This window comes from Eulemur rufifrons, chromosome 21 (assembly GCF_041146395.1).
Source record: "Eulemur rufifrons isolate Redbay chromosome 21, OSU_ERuf_1, whole genome shotgun sequence".
Taxonomy (NCBI): Eukaryota; Metazoa; Chordata; class Mammalia; order Primates; family Lemuridae; genus Eulemur; species Eulemur rufifrons.
In genome coordinates, this window is record NC_091003.1 from 21,331,382 (window position 1) to 21,352,135 (window position 20,754).

General features: G+C 46.2%; 1 protein-coding gene across 1 annotated transcript in view; it reads left to right on the forward strand.

Moving 5' to 3' along the window:
• Nucleotides 1–20,754, forward strand: part of CABIN1 (calcineurin binding protein 1) — a 154,033-nt gene that overhangs the window by 48,505 nt on the left and 84,774 nt on the right. The window contains exons 18-23 of the mRNA XM_069497603.1: nt 353–509; nt 5,919–6,034; nt 13,095–13,256; nt 14,055–14,261; nt 14,491–14,636; nt 17,096–17,357. Of these exons, the coding sequence (XP_069353704.1) occupies nt 353–509; nt 5,919–6,034; nt 13,095–13,256; nt 14,055–14,261; nt 14,491–14,636; nt 17,096–17,357 (1,050 nt within the window). The remainder of the gene's footprint in view (nt 1–352; nt 510–5,918; nt 6,035–13,094; nt 13,257–14,054; nt 14,262–14,490; nt 14,637–17,095; nt 17,358–20,754) is intronic.

The window sequence follows — 20,754 nt, forward strand, 5'->3', positions numbered from 1 at the left end:
TGATCCTTAGCACTCGTGTGGCTTGTCCATGGCTCTCTTCCCCCGGGCGTCCTCCATGCCCTGTTCACAGGGCCCAGCACACCGTAGGGGCTGAGGGCATTAGTAACTGCACATGGCATGAGGGAGGATGGTGTGACCCTGTCACTGGACGTTGGGGGCTCTGTCTAATTACGTACTGGGGAATTGCTAGGTCAGTGTTCCCAGATCAGTGCTGGGAGTGGGCAGGCAGGATGCCCTAGCTCCCCAAGAAGCTCCCTGGCCACCTCCAGTCTGCCCTTACGGCTCATTGTGGGACGGCAGGGGACAGAGCTGGCCTTGCTGTGACACCCGTGGTATCCCCGCCCCCCACCAGGTCATCGACTGCAGCATGGCCGTGCAGGAGGAGGCCAAGGAGCCTCACGTCTCCTCAGTGCTGCCCTGGATCATCCTGCATCGGATCATTAGACAAGAGGAAGACACCTTCCACTCCCTGTGCCACCAGCAGCAGCTCCAGAACCCAGCAGAAGAAGGTATGCACAGGCAGTGGGTAAGGCGGGGATGGCACTGACCCATGTATCCTTGCCCCTGGCCTCTGTCCCCGGGCCCTGGGGCTTTATCCAGGTGCTACAAGTGGCTTTGGGGCTCAGTGTGACAGGATTTTGCATGTGCCTGGACACAAGCAGAGATGTGTCCCTGTTTCCTCCCTCAGGGAGCTCACTGTGCAGTGGACACATGAGGTGTGGTGTGTGGAGTGTTGCGCAGCTGGTGCGGATGGCAGCGTGACAGGAGTGACAATGAGGCAGGGCTTATAAGGAGGATTCGTACCTGTCAGCTCCTTTAATCCCCACAGCAGCCCCAAGGGACAGGATGCTGAGGGCAGCATGGAGTGGGCACAGGGTCCACATCCCAACTGTTGCTTCTTGTCTGTGTGACCTTGGGCAGGCCTCTATTCCCCTGATATCCACACTGGGAACAATGGTTATTACAGAGGGTTATTACAAGGATGAAATGAAATAATAAAGCCAAGGTAATCACTTTGTCTTTCCACGTGTACAGGTTAAGTAAATTTGTGTGCCTTTCCTCAAAAATAAATAAAGAAATAAAGCCACAAATCACCATGGCTGATCGATGCCTGGCACGTGGTGGGTGCTGGGTGATGAGTAGACATTCGGAGTTGAGAAGCTTGAGAGGGCCCTTGAGCTGTGGTCAGTGCAATAGTAGAAAATGTGCTAAATTAAAGAAACTACAGCACAACAACAGCTGAATGACACTGAAAGCCAAGATCCCCTATAATTCTATCAAATGGATCTCTCTCTTTTTTTTTTTCCTTGCATTTGCTGTTCAGACTTGGCCTGATGTACGTTTTTTTATTTTGTTTGTTTGTTTGGTAGACATGGGGTCTCACTATTGCCCAGGCTGGTCCTGGACTCCTGGCCTCAAGCGATCCTCCCACCTCAGCCTCCCAAAGTGTTGGCATTACAGGCATGAGCCACCACGCCCAGCCTTCATCTACTTTTTACATAGTTGTGATATTAATATGTGTATTTATGCATTTATTCACTCAGCTTAAAATTAAGTTTATTGAGGATTTTTTTCTCAGTAATTTGTTAAATAAGAAAATGGGAAGGAGAGGAAGTCATCCCTGTTCCAACTGCCCAGAGAAACCAGAGTTAATGTGCGGTTTGCCTCCTTTCGTTTATTCTGTCTGTATCATTTTGTTTAGTGCCCAGGTATTTGTCAGCTGCTCACTACATATCAGGCCTCTGTGAGTAAGACACCTGTGGCCTTGATGGGTTTGTGGTGGGGGAGACAGATCAGATACCGAACAGCACCAAGCCAAGGTGGCTGGCTGAGAGGAGGGCACCTGATGTACCCCCCTCAGCCCCTGATGTGGGTTGAGCTGAGCCTGATGGAAGAGCAGGAGCAGAGAAGGACGCTGGGGTGTTGGGCACACAAGGGAGCTGCACATTGGCCAGGAGAGCTGGGCCATGGGGCTTGGGCAAGGGAGGAGGGGCCAGACTACGAAAGGCTTTCACACTCTGTTTTATAAAGCTGCTTCATTTTGCTCCATCGTCTTAGTCATGCTTATGAGAGGTGCATGCTCTACTGCACCGCACCCCCTGCTGACCCTTAGGATGGCTGCAGTATTTCTTTCCTACACGTCGCGCTGTGCTGAATACCTCTTGCATTCCTTTTTGCTTCTGCTCAATTGATTTTTTTTTTTTTTAGCATAGATTTCTAGGAATGAAGATCTTTAGAATTCTTGGAAAACAGTACCTCATTATTCTCCAAAAGGATTTTAGTGGTGAAAAATTATAAGTTTTACAGCTATAAATGTTTATTATTTTTCTTATAAAAACAACACAAAAAGACTTCTGGATTGAGATTCTCCTTTTCCCTAAAATTAATTATGCAAACAAAAAATAGTTTTTAAAAAACTGCCAGCAGATAAATGAGGATAAAGGGACAGTCAAATGCCTTAGACTTTGAAAAGTACACCAAGGAAAAAAGTAAAAGTTTCTGGTGGGCTGGCAGCAGATGTAGCTTTTCTGCTCCTGTCCCCTGGTAGGAGAACTGAGGGAAGGTGGTAAGTTGACCAAGTTCTGGGAAATATTCTTAATATCCTCTGATTTGTAGAAAGTGGACTGAGGGGAAAGCCCCTCCATATTTCCCTGAGCCTTAGCAGAGGCAGGAAGGGCTGCTGGGTCCTGCCATCTTCCAGTGGCAAGACTGAGTTCAGGGAAGAGGCCCAGGGATAAAACATAGTTCTGGCTGGGTGGTGAGGGGCCTGGTGGGGACTCTCACATACCGAGTTCCCTGGAAGCAGACACTGAGACAGGGTTTATTAGGAAGGGGGAAGAAGCAGGATTGGGCAGAGGGGGAAGTCGAACTGTGACGCAGGCCTGACATTGCCTCAGCCAACCTGGCAGGGAGCTCTGGAGCAAAAGTTGCCCATCAGATCTGTCCAACCATGTTGGACTCAAGCAGCCAGGGTTTATCCTCCCATCTCACTCAGTCACTGGATGTGGGCTCCCGCAGGAAGGGTGTGACCTTGGGTGAGGCTATTCCCACAGCTGCAGCAGACCCTGAAGGAACTTCACCTGGAGGCTGTCTGCTGACTGCACTCCCCTCACCAGCCAGCAATCCTGCCTTAAAGGGAGACCTCAGAAGGAAGAACAAAACCTAAGTTCTCCAGCAAGGGGTGTATGCAGCCCTAGCCAAGCTATCTCTCTTCCTCTACCACTGCAGGCACAGAGGTAGAATTAAAATTGTAGCTTTAAGGAAAAGACAAATTGGTCATGTATTATGTGGGAGAATGCCACAGAAAATTCATCCATGATATATTTATTAGAGCACTTAGTCTAGAGAAGCTGCCCAAGCTGACCATAAGCAGGATAGAAATGACATGGTGAGTGTGCTGACATTATAGCCCTTCCACCATCCAGATGGGGAACAAAAAGGAAAGAGTGGATGTAGGGTGCAAAAACCACATGAACTCAGTCTGGAAGAAAACATACACCAAGGAAGAGTGGTAGAGTCTCTCTGTACATGGTTTGTACAAAAAAAAATTTATTAAAAATTTTGAGCCGATAAACAGAATGAAATGAAAAATTGCAGAACTGTGGGGAAAAACTACAAACCAACTCTCACCATTATAAACTCATAAATGCAAACAGCAAGGGACAGAATGCATATGACACACTGAAACGAGTAGATGCGATTAAGAGCTAAGAGCACTGGAGAGAAGATGGTGGATGTGGAGGACAAAGATGGCGCAGTGTAAGGATAGGTGGTGCCCTGATGGAAAGTGGTGCCCTGATGGAAAGACTCCAGCAGTGGAACAGGAGCAGCATCCAACCCGATACCAAATACAGGACAGTTTCTCTGAATTGTAGTAAAAACCGAATCTGTAGATTCAAAAAGTACAGTATGTATCAAGAAAAATTGATATATTGCAATCTCTATCCAGCACATCCTGGTTAAGGATCTACTTTAAGGCTGGGTGCAGTGGCTCACGCCTGTAATCCCAGCACTCTGGGAGGCTGAGGCAGAAGGATCGCTTGAACTCAGGAGTTTGAGACCAGCCTGAGCAAGAATGAGACCCTGTCTCTACTAAAAATAGAAGAAAAAAAAATTAGCCAGGCGTGGTGGTACGTGCCTGTAGTCCCAGCTACTTGGGAGGCTGAGGCAGGAGGATCGCTTGAGCCCAAGAGTTTGAGGTTGCTGTGAGCTAGGCTGACGCCACGGCACTCTAGCCCAGGCAACAGAGCAAGACTCTGTCTCAAAAAAAAAAAAAAAAAGGATCTACTTTAAGGATAAAGATTATTTAGGTTTCTAAACTGAAAAGGCAAATTGTCTTTCTCTGTGGAATAAAAAACGAAACTCATTTCAGGTCTCTCTGTAGCAGCATTCAGTGCAGTTGGGATGATGTCTGTAAGTCTTCCCTGTTCTCAAGGAAAGAAAGCGTGACCTAAGACATCCAGCCAAGTTGTTTGTAACTATAGAGGTAACAGACATTTACAAACAAGACTCCAGCTCCCGTGAGCGCTTCTTAAAAACAATTCTGGAGGCTGAAGTCAGTAAATCAATGTGAGTCAGAATGGAAGTCATAGGAAAGGATTTGTGATGAGCACTTAATCCATTTAAAATTGGACTTGAAAGCAGCTGGGCTAATTATGGTTGCAGAGAAGACCAGAAATGTTATGAATCTTGAATTTCTGCAAATAATATATGCAACAAAATGGAGAGGTAGGGAGAAAGGAGGAAGTATTACAAAGCTAATCGCTGATCTTTATAACAGGGAGTCAGTTGATGCCCTTGAAAATGGAAACTAAAAGACCCATAAAAACTGGAGTGGCTTGAACTTCTTAATGATTTTCTGACCTTTTTTTTTTTTTTTTTTTAAACCGGTGCTCTTATCATTATTTTTTGACTGGGGCTGGCCAATAGTAAAAAGTGCAAAATAAATTTTATTAAACAAACTTATTTCTACTAGGTGTGATACCTTCTAGTATTTTCTGTTCTGATGTATTCTGTCCTAATCCACTCTAAAAGTCCTCGTTATAAGTCACGGATGGGTTATGGCCCAGAGTTTCCAAAATATCAAGGGACCTTTAATTAAGGAACTAATAGTAGTGAACATACATTTAACTGAAGTTCAGTAGTCATTCTTTTTTCTTCTGTTTTTTTCTTCTGTAATATTCAGGTAGACTTAAATATAAGAATTTTAAGTTAAGAAATGGTGTGCATAGTTTGGGTTCCTTTGTTATAAATTATTTGTGTCTTTCAAAATGCCTCACATATGCACAGAGGATACTTCTAGTGATGTTCGCCAGATGTCAGCGGTGGTTCTCTGGGTGCTGGTGTTTTGGTGGGTGAAGTGCTCCTTCTTTGTTTTCCTGTGTGGTTTGGATTATTTTTTATAAGCATGTATTGCTTTAATAAAGCCAATTAAGTCACTACTTATTTAAAAAGATAAAAAGATAAAAAAGGATGAAAAATCTGTGACCACTTTGATAAAGACAGAAAAGTCCCCCAAAAAGGCTGGGCATGGTGGCTCATGCCTATAAGCCTAGCACTTTGGAAGGCCAAGGAGGGAGAATTGCTTGAGGCCAGGAGTTCCAGACCAGCCTGAGCAATATAGTGAGACCCCGTCTCTATAAAAAATAAAAAAAAAATTAACTGAATGTGGTGGTGCATACCTGTAGTCCCAGCTACTTGAGAGACTGAGGCAGGAGGATCGCTTGAGCCCAGGAGTTTGAGGCTGCAGTGAGTTATGACTGTGTCACTGCACTCCAGCCTGAGCGACAGAGCAAGATCCTGTCTCCAAAAACAAACAAAAAACACCACCAAAAAGAAGAGACTGAACCCCGAAGCTCACCTGCAGGCACACATGTTCCCACACTAACTCTGCATCTGTTGGTCTGGGTTTTCTCCAGGGATGTCGGAGACGCCCATGCTCCCGTCCTCCCTCATGCTGCTCAACACGGCCCACGAGTATTTGGGCAGGAGGTCCTGGTGCTGCAATTCAGACGGGGCTCTGCTGCGATTCTATGTGAGTGCTTCCTACCAGGCCGTGAGTGGCCAGTGCGGGGCTAGGGTGGGAGGTGGGGTGTGAAGAGGAACAGACCTGTGCTGGCACCCTTAGGCTTGCTCGGCCTTCCCTTGAAATGGGGCCCACTGTGCTTCTCTGACTGACTTTGTTTATGTGACTACTGAAACTTGCCAGAAAGTCTGAACTTGGATGCAGCTGAGGCTCCGGGTGTTGTGGGCCTGGCCTTGAACAACAGGTGGTCTTAGATCCACTCATCATTACGGAGTCTGTCACTAGTCAGGCACAGGGCTAAGCCCTGTAATCGTAATTTTAGAAGTAATAACCACATTTACCACTACCACCTTCTGTTGAGCCCTGTTTGCCAAGCACCACTTGTTATGCCAGGTAGTAGTTGCCCAATCCATACCTATCACATTCAGTCAGTAAATGATTAGTGAGCAAAGGTAGGCTTCCTGACGCTTGCCAGCTGTGATTGGTGGTAGCTCCTTGGGCTTACTAGGGATAGGCAGCACAAACCCTGCCCCCAGACCTTGCTGTTCAGTGGGAGGCCAAGCAGCACACAGACAAGTTACAGAACACCAGGTGTCCCGGATGTACCAAGAGGAATATCCAACCCAGCCTGTAATGTGAATTCCTAAAGTTTTGTTGGAACATAGCCACTCCCATCATTTACATTTTACTGTGGCTGCTTTTCAATACGGTGGCAGAATCAAGTAACTGTGATAGAGTCTATATGGCCTGAAAAGCCTAAAATATTTACTTTCTCTGGACATTTGAGAGACAGTTTGCCGTCCCCTGCTCTGCACCTCCTTTTCGGTGGGCATGTCCTCTTTCACCCCTGCACCCCCCTCCCCAGTACTCCTATCTTTCTCCTCTGCCCCATGTGTTGCCCCAGCTCTTACCTTCTGGCATGCCATATATAGTAATTTTCTCATTTATTTTATTGTGTGTCTGTCCTCCACTGAAATGTAATTTCCGAGAGAGTAGAGGTTTTTGTTAGTTTTGTTCACTGCTGGACCTAGCCCAACGTCTGGCATATAGTAGGTGCTTAATAAATACGGGTTGAAGGAGACTGTGCATATGTGTAGAGCTCATGTATATGTAGAGCTTGACAGTTTGCAAAGCACTTACACTGAGGATGTGGGGATTTGGCAAGGAGACCCATCTGGCCTCAGGCCCTGGAGCTGGTTAGTGTCTGAGGTGAGTTCCAGCCCCAGCCCCAGCTGCCTGCTTATCTGCCCTATCCTGTGAGCTCCAAGGGCCTCCAGGTGCTCACCCTGGGTCAGCTCTACCCTCCGGGACCATTTTTGGAAGAGTTCTGCTAGGCCGAGTCTGTATGATTGCCCAGGAATTGGCCATGCCCTTCTTCTGCCTTCCCTCTGCCAATCAGAGTGCAGGAGCACTGTCTGCTTACCCAAGGTCGCCTCCACAAGGCACCGTTGTAGGCTGGCTTGGGTGGGAATGCTACTGAGAGGGAAGGCAGGCTGAAGAGGTGAGGGGACAATCCTATTCCCAGTTTTTCTTAGTCTGTGTCTTTTTTGGTGGGGCATGAATCCCAGCTGCCAGTATCTGCCAACTGAATTTGAGAGAGTCTAAGTGATATGAGCACCATTGTGTTTCATTTTGTAGCTCCTAATTTTCCTGCCCAAGGCCCAGCCTTTAGATTCCTCAGACTCCTGCAGCAACTCTCCTGACCACCCCGTGCCTTCTGCCTGCCACAGTGTCATCAGGTGCTTCATGGCTGGCTTGTGCTTTCCTTCCTGCCTTTTCAAAGAGGCCTTCTTGCCAGCCACTCTGTCCTATCTACTACCAGGGAGCCCTGCTGTTTGTTTCTGTGTCGTGTGCCCCTCCCCTGAGTCCAGGGACCATTTCTGTCTGAAGTATCCATAGTTCCCAGAGCAGCGCCTAACATAGACGACTGCCCAGTTGGTATTTCTTGAATGAATGAATGAGCAAACATAAGGGCATTCATTCACTTATCCACAAATACTCGCTGAGCTCTCATCATTCTGGGTGCTATGAGGGTTGTAAAGGTAAATACAGGCCGGGCGCGGTGGCTCACGCCTGTAATCCTAGCACTCTGGGAGGCCGAGGCGGGTGGATCGCTCGAGGTCAGGAGTTCGAGACCAGCCTGAGCAAGAGTGAGACCCCCGTCTCTACTAAAAATAGAAAGAAATTATATGGAAAACTAAAATATATATATACAAAAAATTAGCCGGGCATGGTGGTGCATGCCTGTAGTCCCAGCTACTCGGGAGGCTGAGGCAGGAGGATCGCTTGAGCCCAGGAGTTTGAGGTTGCTGTGAGCTAGGCTGACGCCACGGCACTCACTCTAGCCCGGGCAACAGAGTGAGACTCTGTCTCAAAAAAAAAAATAAATAAATAAAAAATAAAGGTAAATACTTTCTTTTCAATTTTTGTTTTTAAATTTCCTTACACAACTACATGTGAACAGAAAGGTGAATACTTTATTACTGCGTCTCTGCAGGTAAAGGATTGTGTCTTGAGAGTGCTTTGAGGTCAACATCAGAGAGACTTTTGTGTGGATTGTTTTCTCTTCTTGGATAGAATAGAAATGTTTTCTGGGAGAAATCCTCTCAAATCCCATCTTTTCTTGAGTTAGTATTGCTTTTCATATGTTCTGTTTGGGTTGATAAACTTTCATCCATTCATCCACGCTCAGCCCAAATGGCGCCTGTATTCTGGCACCTTTATTAACTTCTGTACAGTTCTCACTTACATTGTGTCCCTTGTGTCACCACCCAGATTGTGTATGTATTAGCAATCTGCTGTATTTGCTCAAACCTGTCTCGTAGTAAAAATGGAAAGTTACAGGAAAGATATCATGTTCTTCCTTCCCTTCCTCACTCTCTTGAAGTTGTCATGGACCTTTTTGTCCATGTTTTTATACCTAGCTATTATGTATCTGTATATCAGTAAATGATATGGAGTTATAAAAGCTGTAAAATTTTATATGCAAAATATATAGTATATAACCTCTTGCAGCTTGCATTTACTCATTTCCATACACTGAGATATATCTACATTGATACAAGTAAATCTGGTTCATTTATTTTAATTGCTTTATAGGATCCTGTTGTGTGAGTATACCATGATTTAAACATTTTAGTCTGGAAAATTCTGAACATATATTAAAGGGATAATAGTACAGCATACTTCCATATCCTAAGCAATGATCAGTCATTATTAATTCATAGTACACAGCCACTCTCCTGCCTACCCCTCAGCCATCCCACATTTTGAAGCAAATCCTAGACATTATATCACTTTGTAAATATTTATTACCATAATTTTTAAAAATCCATTTTCCTGAAGATGGCATTAAGGTTATGTATCCATCTTGGGGGTTATAGGTGGTATTATGGTTAACATCCACCAAGAAGTGGTTTTAGGTGTACATGTAAGTTTCTCTAGTGCAAATTGCTATAAAAGGAACTGAGATCAAAGACTGTGCGTGTTTGTAACTTTAAAAATTGTATTTTCAAATTATTCTCCATAATAAATGAACTAATTTTATACTTTTGACAGAAATGTGGGAATTTCTACACATCTCTGGCAGCCCTAGGTACTACAGACTTAAATATTGATGCCCATCTGAGAGGCGTGAAATGATGTTTTGTTGTTCTTTGAATGTTCCTTTTAGCAATTAATGATTATTACTGAAGCTGAGTATCTTTTTATGCTTATTGGCTCCTTGGGTTTCCTTTTTCATAAATTGCTTGTTCATATATTTTGCCCATTTTTCTATTGGTTTTGCTTTTTCTATTGATTTGTAGAGTTCTTTTATGTACATTGAATTCCAGTATTTTGTCTGATATACCTTTCACCAGTTTCACATGTGTTTGTGTGTATGTACTTAGTTCTATTTCTATACAACTTTATGCAGATAGAGTGTCTTTTAACTTTGTGTGTGATGTTTTACAGAATTTTAAAATTTTAATGTCAAATTTATTACTCTTCTCCTTTATGGGTGGTTTTGGGGTTGTTTTTTTTTTTGTACTTTGTTTAGGAAATCCTTCTCCCCCACAAAATTATAAAGATATTCTCCTCTATGTTAATCTAAAGGTTTGCTCTTGTTTTTCACATGTGATCTTTCTTCCATCTGGATTTTATTTATTTTTTGTGAGATGAGGTAGGGATCCAGTTTTACATTCCCTATGGGTGGCCAGTGGTTCATACCATGTATTGAAGAGTCTGTTCTCTCTGCACTGATTTGTAAGTCACCTTTGTCTTCTGTCCACCTTCTATCTACTCTTGGCTCTTTCCTCTTCCATAAGATTGTAAGATTAGTCTGTAAACTTTCATGAAGCTGTATTTTCCCTATTGGAATTTGATTGGAATGGCATTGACCTCACAGATTAATTTGGGAGAGAATTGACATTTTTATATGATTGGGTCTTTCAAGTCATGAACATAGTATGTCTCTCCATTTACTTAGGTCTTACACTTTTATGTCCCCTCATTCAGTTTTATAATTTTCTCCCTAAAACTCATGTATATTTAGTTTGATGGATGCCTACCTATCATTTTTTTATTACTGTTGTAAATAGATATTTAAAAATCAATTTTTCTATTTTGTTTGTGCAGGCATATAAGAACACTTTTTTTTTATTTGGAGACAGAATCTCGCTCTGTCGCCCGGGCTAGAGTGCGGTGGCATCATCATAGCTCACTGCAGCCTCTAACTCCTGGGCTCAAGTGATCCTCCTGCCTCAGCCTCCCGAGTAACTGGGACTACAGACACATGCCACCACGCCCAGCTAATTTTTCTATTTTTAGTAGGGGTCTCACTCTTGCTTAGGCTGGTCTTGAACTCCTGAGCTCAAGCTATCCTCCTGCCTCCGTCTCCCAGAGTGCTAGGATTACAGGCATGAGCCACTGTGCCTAGCCAGAACTATTTTTTAAAAGTAAATTTTTCTTATGCATAGCTCCTTTTCCTATTGCTTTTATTAATTCTAGTGGGTTGTAGACCTGAATTTTCTATGTAGACAATTATGTCCATAAATAACAACTTTTTCCATTTCGATACTTAAAGGTCTTTCTCCTCCCACCCCCCGCCTTTCTTATGCTCTTGGCTCAGGGATCTGGAAAACTTTTTCTGTAAAGGGACAGATAGTAAATCTTTTAGGCTTTGTAGGTCCAAGGGTCTCTGTTGCAACTACTAAGGGCTCTCATTGTGCAAAAGCAGCCTTAGATAATATGTAAATTGATAATATGTAATAGATAATATAATATGGGCTGTGTTCCAACAAAACTTGTGGACACAATTTGAATTTAATATAATCTTCAGGTGTTAAAAAATAGTTTTTTCTTTTGATTTTTTTCAATCATTTAAAAATGCAAACACCATTCTTATCTCTTGGGCCTCCAAAACAGACAGTGGCAGGATTTGGCACATGGGCCATTGTTTCCCACCCATAGTCTAGAGCTATCTCCCTTTTAGGGGGGAGTACTGTAAATTGTAAACTACTGACTCAGTTTCTTTAGTGATTATAGGTCCACTTAGATTTTCTCTTCTCAAGTCAATTATATATTTGTAGCTGTGTCCACTTATTAGCATAAAGCTGTTCATGGTTTTTGCTTATGATTTTTTTTTTTTTTTTTGAGACAGAGTCTCACTCTGTTGCCCAGGCTAGAGTGAGTGCCGTGGCGTCAGCCTAGCTCACAGCAACCTCAAACTCCTGAGCTCAAGCAATCCTCCTGTCTCAGCCTCCCAAGTAGCTGGGACTACAGGCATGCACCACCATGCCCGGCTAATTTTTTCTATATATATTTTTAGCTGTCCATATAATTTCTTTCTATTTTTAGTAGAGATGGGGTCTCGCTCTTGCTCAGGCTGGTCTCGAACTCCTGAGCTCAAACGATCCGCCCACCTCGGCCTCCCAGAGTGCTAGGATTACAGGCATGAGCCACCGCGCCCGGCCTTGCTTATGATTTTTAAAAGTGTGTACTTTTATTAATAGTTATGCCCCTTTTTTCATTGCTAAAATTATTTATTTGTGCTTTTTCTCCTCCTTTTCTAAAGCCAATCTTTCCTGAGGTTTGTTTAAATTAGTCTTTTCAAACTACCAGCTATTGGTTTATTGTTCTGTTTTTTCTTTGCTTTCTAATTCATTAATTACAACTTTAATATTTTTTGGTATCTTTGAATTTATCATATGTTGTTTCTAACTTACTGAATTGAATGCTTATTTCAGTATTCACTTTTCTAATATATGTTCTGAAGACTATAAGTTTTCCCCAAATACATTTTTAGCTGTATCCCATAAGTTTTGATATTTGGTGTTTGCTATTTTTATGTAATTCATTTCTGATTTTATTGAATTATGTTCAGAGGATGTGGTATGTAATGTATCCATTCTTTGGTCTTTATTGAGACTTGCTTTTCATCCAGTTTTGGTGAAAATCCCATGGATGCTTGAAAAGAATGTGTATTTGCTAATAGTTGGAAAGAATGTGTGTTTGCTAATAAGTTGGGTATAACAGTAGCCACTGGATCTCATGTCGGTAGATATAACTAATTTACTGTATCGTTCACATCTTCTCTTATCCTCACTAATGTTTTTTCTGAGAGCGATTTCCTCAGCCTTAATGAGATTATTTGTTTATAAATATTTGTTTAACTCCATTCCTCCCATTGGAATCTGAGCTTTGTAAAAGCAAGAACTATGTCACACTGCACCCAATTAAGAATGTAAATATTCATTGAGCAAATGAATAGCTAAATAAGTGAGTAAAGAGAAGTTACAAGGAGGCATTTAGTATCTTCTTCTAGTGGCTGGTAGAAACTGGGTAGGTGCTGCTAGAAGGAAGGCAGCTTGACAAACCCCATCAGGAGGCCACTGCCAGAGTTGGCCCCAGATTAACTCCAATTCGGATATCAAGTCTTTTCCAGGAAACAGGTCTTTTTGGAATCAAGTAATACAGGGATCCAACAGACGTAGCCTCCTCGGGTTAGAAGAGTTGATAGAGTGAGTCTCCCTGGGGCTCTGCTGTGGCTGCAGGCCCTCTTCTCAGGCATCTCTTCCACTCGCTGTAGGTTCGAGTTCTCCAAAAGGAGCTTGCTGCTTCCACCTCTGAAGACACACACCCCTACAAGGAGGAGCTGGAGACGGCCTTGGAGCAGTGCTTCTACTGCCTGTATAGCTTCCCCAGCAAGAAGAGCAAGGCCAGGTACCTGGAGGAGCACTCAGCCCAGCAGGTGAGGGCGCCGCAACAGGCCCGAGGATGTGTGGGAAGCAGAAGCACTGAACTCTCCGGAAGGACATCAGATTTGTCAACACTCATCTCTGCCATCCCAGTTAGAGTTGCATCAGGAGGAGGAGAGAAGACGGTCTGATACAGTGTAATCAAAGGAAAAAGATTTTCCTTGCAAAAGCTTAAGCTTCACAAATTTTGAAATGTAGCATGGCAATTGTCAATAAGTTTATTTCCAATTTGGATAATATGAATAATTCCTTAAAGCTTTTCCATTTTTCGTTGCTTCAGTTTTTAGAGCACTGTGGGTATGTTATCTCGTGGCTCCTCAATATTGTTAGTTATTCTCTGATCTTAGGGATTGCATCCCCTAAAATATGAGCTCCTTAGAACAGGGCCTCAGCTGTGGCCCCTGCACCTAGAATCACCCTGGCCTAGAGTTGGCACTCATTCAATATTTGTCAACCAAGTGACTGAGGGGGCAGAGGTGTGGAGAGGGTCAGTGGCTGGCCCAAGGTCCCCACCCTGGATTGAGCCCACCCTCTGGCTTAGCCATGTGGACTCACAGAGCACGGCCCTTGGTTCCCAGCATTTGTCTTTGTAAAGACCAGGCTTATGCTCTTTAGACACTTGGATTTGGGGATTACAGTGGGCATGCAGATCTTAAAAAGTATAATGAAGACTTATTTTAGGTTTGCAGTATATTGTAACCTCATTTACATCACATACAGTGCATTTCTGTAGAGGAACTTTTTCATTTACCCTGAATGTACTATGAGTCTGCCTTTTGTCTTTTTCCAAGGTGGATCTTATATGGGAGGATGCCCTGTTTATGTTTGAGTATTTTAAGCCGAAGACCCTTCCTGAATTTGACAGCTATAAGACCAGCACCGTGTCTGCTGACTTGGCCAACCTCTTGAAGAGAATCGCAACCATTGTGCCCCGCACAGAGCGGCCGGCACTGAGCCTGGACAAAGTCTCTGCCTACATTGAGGGGACCTCGGCTGAGGTGGGCCAGATTGCCGAGAAGAGGTGGGGGATGGGGATGGGTCACACCCTTCCCCGCTGGCACTGCCACATATGCTGTTTTGCTCCTTCTCTGCTTTGGAGCAGACACAAGGGCCAGGAGAAGCCAGAGAGTGTGTCCTTTGTTGATACGACCAAACAGTCCTGGGTCCACTGGTCACATCTAAGTCCTTGATTCCACCTCCCCTCATAGTTGCCCTCTCACCTGCCAGGTGCCCTGCCTCCCAGAAGGGGCTGACCCTTCCCCTCCGGTGGTGGATGAGCTCTACTACCTCTTGGCTGATTATCATTTCAAAAACAAGGAGCAGTCCAAGGCCATCAAGTTCTACATGCATGACATCTGCATCTGCCCCAACAGGTCAGTGACTGGGGCTGGGGCCAGGCTGGCTGCAGGGAGGGCTGGGGTGACTCCAGCTCAGCGGGCTCTTCAGCGGCCCAGTTTGGGGTTTCCCTGCCTATAGCAAAGAGACCAGGGAAAAAGGAAGGAGAAGGTTGTTGAACATTCTGCAGTTATTAGGAAAGTCAGGTTCTTCATAAAAGGAAGAGCAGGGAAGAAGGCTTCTTCCCTGAAATCCCCTGGGAGGGGCATCGGGGTGAGAGAAGGTATGAGGTATCCATTTGGCCCCTGGTGTGCTGAGCAAGGAGGCACGGCCTGGCTTTATCCAGTTGGTTTTGTGCTGCCTCCTTTGCTGGCCCCAGGCCCCAGGCCCCAGGCCCTAGGAAGTGTGTACTCTCGCTGCTTCCACTGCAGACTCCTTAATTGTGGTTACTTTCTTATGGGGGGAGTGGTGAGTAACAGAAAAATTTTAGCCATAGTTCTTCTTCCTTGCTGTGATGCAGTGCATCATGAGCAGTAGTGATTGTCACAATGGTACACGTAGGAATGCCCATTGTACCTGAGGCTTATGTTTTCTTACCAGCTTGGCTTTCTGTTAAAGTATAATAATTGGAGACTGAGCACGGTGGCTCATACCTGTAATCCCAGCACTTTGGGAAGCTGAGGCATGAGGATCCCTTGAGCCCAGCAGTTTGAAATTACAGTGAACTATGATCAAGCCACTGCACTCCAGCCTGGGCAACAGAGTGAGACCCTGTCTCCAAAAAAAAAAAAAAAAATGCAGTAATTGGCCTGAGTATCCCAAAGGGTCCTGCTATACTCGTGAAGTCTGATGCACTTGGTTAACAGGGAATATTTGCTCATGGCTGTCACACCTAGGAGGCAAGCCTTGGATCAGTGTCAGAATGAGGCCACTCTCTGTGGCTGAGTAACATCTGTGGGCAGACTTTCTGGAAGTACTCAGGGGTCAGCCCATGGTGGCTGCCCTTGAGCCATGGGTGAGCAGCACAGAGCCACCCTCACTCAGGGGAAAGCAGAGAACTCCACCTTGTCAGGATCTGTTTGGCCAAGGGGAGAAGAGGCTGGGATCTGAGTGGAGAAGCCAGTTTGTCAGACTCGTGTAGCTTGTGGGAAAGGTTCTCATAGATCGTCTTTTGCTCAGCTGGTGGTTTCCTCCGGGCAGACAGCATGTGGCAAAGCCGTGGCTGTCCTCTTGGGAATGGCCATGGACCAGTGTGGTGGAGCAGGCCTGTGCGCAGGCTGTCTGTGCGCTCACTGCACCACACGGCGAGGGTCTCCTCCTCTGCACCACTGCTTCCACATCTGAGAAGGGAGAATGGTGAGACTCAGCTGTCCCTGCGTGGCGCCTGTCACCTGACAGCCCCTCAGTCAATGGAATGACAGTCACCGTGGCTTAGTTAGGCCTCCCTGCAACCTGCACACATGCCTGTTCACAGAGTATTAGTCCGTCAAGCCTGGCCCTCGGGGCAGCCCTGCTACAGAGTAGGGATCTGGTGTGGGACTGGCCCCAGTGCCAGGAAGGGACTTGGTGGCTTGGTCCTGGGCTCCAGCCCTTGGTCTCCTTTGTTCTGGCCCTAACAGGCAGGTGCTGGGGGGAGACTAGGGGCCCAGACTGATCTTCCATGCTAGCAGTGCGTTAAGGATTGTTGGCATAGGGGAGGATAGGATGTCCTTTTTTTCCCCCTGCCTTTTCTTTTCTCTGTATTAGCACTCAGAAAATCCCAGAGTCTGTCAAGTGCCCAGGGATTGTCTTGGTCTTGATGTCTCTGTGGCCATTCCCCCCTCAGACAGGTTTCTGTGTTCTCACCATCAGTTTCTTTCAGGGGATCTCAGCATGGTAGAATCTCAGCCATCATGTGGTCCCTCACTCTTCATTTTACTCCTGGGAACTGAGCTGGAAAGGGCAGGGTCTGCTCAGGGGCCCAGAGGAGAACAGGATAGAAGCTGGGTCACTGGGGTCCTGGGGGTTTCGCCTGCCTGTGTTTCTGGTTGGCGAGTGTGCTGGCAGTAGGCTTTGCCAGTGTGGAAGTAGATAAAGTCACACCTGGCTGAGAGTCTCCCGGAGTCTCGGCTGGGCCACTGCTGCAAAGCCTTGTGGAGCACCCCTTTTCCTTTCCACTGGACCAGTTCCTTGGGTAACCCCTCAAAGCAGGGCAGCAGAGTCCAAGGGCCCATATGTTAGAGTAGTTAGTGCCTGTGAGGTGTTGGATGACTTAAAATACATTCTGTCTCGTAGTGCCCACAGCTCTTCTCTTGAAGGTCTTCTTAGCCACATGTCATGGGTTAGGGACTGAGGCTCAGAGACATGGCTGGTCCAGGTCCCAGTCATGGTGTTAGCGAGTGGCAGAGCTGGGCTCTGAGCCCTGGCTGGGAGGTGAGCGTCCACGGTGTCTGTCTGTCTGCCTGCCTGCCTGCCAGGGCAGTGGTGTTTTTAGCTGGTGCTTTTGTCACCATGACAGGTTTGATTCCTGGGCGGGCATGGCCCTGGCCCGGGCCAGCCGCATTCAGGACAAGCTGAACTCCAACGAGCTGAAGAGTGATGGGCCTATCTGGAAGCATGCCACGCCCGTCCTGAACTGCTTCCGGCGGGCCCTGGAGATCGACAGTTCCAACCTGTCCCTGTGGATCGAGTATGGCACTATGTCATATGCCTTGCACTCGTTTGCCTCGCGCCAGCTGAAGCAGTGGAGAGCTGAGCTGCCCCCTGAGCTCGTGCAGCAGGTGAGGAGGGGTGCTACCCTTCTGTCCCATCAGAGTGCCCCTCGGGTCAGCAAAGCTCTGTCCCATCTGTTGTTCTTTTCCTCACATCTGTACGGGGAGCTGGCGCATGAATCTCCCTATGAGGCTCAAGTCATACCATGGTCAGTGATAGCTTGGTGCCTGCTCTTTGGACACCCAGTCCAAGTTCATGACAGGCTATTGTGACCTGACTGTTCAGCCATTAGTTATAGCATAGTTGAGAGGCAGGAGAGGAGTGTTGGCCACTAGAAGTAGTTGCCTCTTCCCTGTTGTCTCAAAGGAACTTGTTGGGTCCTTGTAGAATTCTGGATTTTGTGTTGGGATTTTTGAAGTCTCTCTTGGTAGGGGGCTCCCCTTGTGTAGGACACTGGGTCAGGCCCGAGGTCTCTGTTCAGCAGGGCTCTCTGAACTCCTTGAGATGGAAGCGAACTGACATGTTCAGGCTGGCATGGCCCAGAAAGGTCTCCCAGGAGAGAAGGGTGCTAAAGGGGCCTGCCAGTCAGGGAGATGGCTCTGGGCCTCAAGTTTTGCGGTGATCACCTGTGATTAAAACCCAAAACAAGATGATGGCATTGTTAACGCTGTCATGGGATTGCTGGGAGGACCAAATGAGATTCTCTGCCTACTGTCGTGTTGCCGTTATCCTCTGAAAGCTCCTCTCTCCTTGAGGATGAGTCTCTGCCATCATATCCGGGGCCCCACTGCCACCTAAGAGACCCTGCAGAGCAGGACACGAGCTCCCAGAGCCCTGGCACTCTTCCTTGGCATTGTAATGCCGCTGACCTAGCACAGAGCTAAGTACGGGAAGCCTAGTCCTGCTCAAAGAGGTAATGGCTCCATGTTGCTTTTTCTGATTATGAAAGTGATGTGTCTTTAATGTAAGTATAAAAACTCAAATGATAGTGAAAAGCATAGAGAAGAATATTAATAAAACAATGACATAAATTTCTCCCCACTTTTATAACCTGGGTGACATTCGTATCCACCAACACAAACCTAAGGGAAGGGCTGCTGTTTGAGTGTAGTCAGCACTAGGAAAGGGGCATAGAGACTAATGGGACTAAGTGATTGTAGTAAACAGTCAATAAAGATGATTGGGACTTTATTCTGAAAAACTTAAGAATAATGAAATTAAGTCCTAAATCTTACATTGCTAGGACTTTGGTGACAGTTGCAAATATGCAGATTCCTCAAATGAACAAAGAATATTTAAGTTTAGTTGGTTCTTGGGGAGGTTAATTTTCCAAGGTTTATGATAAGGTAATATGTCCTTCATCTTTGTGGCGTGAATTTAGAAAGTTACTTTTACAAAAATATTTGGGAGCTGCCTGCCTTTCCCCAGGATTCTCGGACTTCTTTGTGCCTAGGAAAAGCGCATGTGTTCTCTTCCTTGGCCAGTTCGCCTTCCTTCCTTGGGTGGGGTCAGTCATGTTAATCATGCCTGGTCCTCACATGTAAAGGCTTGGCCTGCAGCTTAAGCGGTTTCCCAGCATTGCTTTCATCAACTTTATGAAATCACACATCTATGCAAGATGTGCAGTTTTACTTTGCAATAGATTTTCATTATGGTGTCAGATCTGAAAATCAGCAAGAGGCTGAAAACTAAGGAAGTGGACGTGGCTGGATGGAAATCAGCAGGGTGTAAGGGTCCGGTGAAGATGCTGGATGTCAAGAGACGATGCTAGGCTGGGCACGGTGGCTCACGCCTGTAATCCTAGCACTCTGGGAGGCTGAGGTGGGAGGATTGTTTGAGTTCAGGAGTTGGAGACCAGCCTGAGCAAGAGCGAGACCCCGTCTCTACTAAAAATAGAAAGAAATCATATGGACAGCTAAAAATATATATAGAAAAATGAGCCGGGCATGGTGGCGCATGCCTGTAGTCCCAGCGACTCAGGAGGCTGAGGCAGAAGGATCGCTTGAGCCCAGGAGTTGGAGGTTGCTGTGAGCTAGGCTGACGCCACGGCACTCACTCTAGCCTGGGCAACAGAGCAAGACTCTGTCTCAAAAAAAAAAAAAAAATGACGCTTCGCTGTCTACATGAGTGGTGAGCTCAAACAGCGAACATTTTTGTGGTGGCTGCTGTTGACCCTTCCCTGCATCGACAGCTGTGGGGGCCTCTCAGAGTTTTCACACTTGAGTAGGACAAGCCGGAAGCAGGCCCTGAGGGCTGACCGTGGGCAGCTGTTGGAGGTCTTGTCCAGTGGCCTTGCTTTCTTCCCTTGAGCTCTGGCCATCACCACCCCTGAACCTGGGATGGTTTCTCTTGGCACCTTGGCCCCAAGGTTTTCCTCCCTCAGTGCTCAGATTGCATGAGCCCCACAGATGAGTGAGGATGGGGGCTCCCACACCTGCCTCGGGTCAGAACCTCTTGGGCGTGGAGGTGTGGAAACGCCCCACCAGGCATCCCTAGTGGGAGCTGTGCCTTAACAGGTTCCTGGGGTGGGGGTGTGGCCATCAGGGCCCCTGCTCACTGCTGACGAAGACAGCAAGTGCTGCAACAGGCTGCACCCTGGAAGAGTGCCTCGTCCTCAGTATTACCTCCTTTAAATATTTACTCTAAAATCATACAAGGGACACGGGCTTACAGTGTTAAGGGCAAAGCTCGGATCCTTCTCACTGCTCTCCCCAGTCTAGTCCCCTCACCCCTGCCTCAGCAGGACCTACAGTTAGGCTTGTATCTTTCCAGACTTTAAAAAATATATTTTTAATGCGTAAATATATACTCCTAGAATTAAACACCATGATTTATCTGTTAGTTTTTTCTTTTAACCTAAATGCTGTCACACTGTGTTTGGTGTTCAGCTTCCTCTTTCACTCAGCACCATGTTGTTGAGCTCTATTCATGTTTAATTCCTGTGGATCTAGTACATTCCTTTTAACTGCCGTAACCCTGTGTTACCATAACTGTCCTGCGCAGAAGCCCCTTGCTGGATTCTGTTCGTGTTGCAGTGGCCGCAGAGCTGGGCAGGCTGGGGACCGAAGCTGCCACCCTGGGGTACAGAGCTTGGCTCCACAGGAGGCTCTCCCTCTAACACCAGGACACCATTATCCTCTGCTGAGGTTCAGTGAGGTGGGCCGAGCATGGTCCATGGGATTTAGCAGAGTGGGAGTTTTCCAGGAGAGCAGTGGGATGAGAATTCGGAGTGCCCTTTCTGCCACTGGCAGTCATTTGTAGAGCTCCCCCAGGAAGGGGCAGGGGATGGGTGACAGGAAACCCAACTCAACTTTCCTCCCACCTTTTCTCCTTGCCTTGTTCTTTCTTCCTCTAAGGCTCATGGCTTCTGGGGCTGAACTCAGTGTTGCTCTGATGGAAGCCATTGGCCCAGATAGCTCAGGTCCTGACGCGGGAGTGTCAGGATGGCAGGAGAGAGATGGAAAT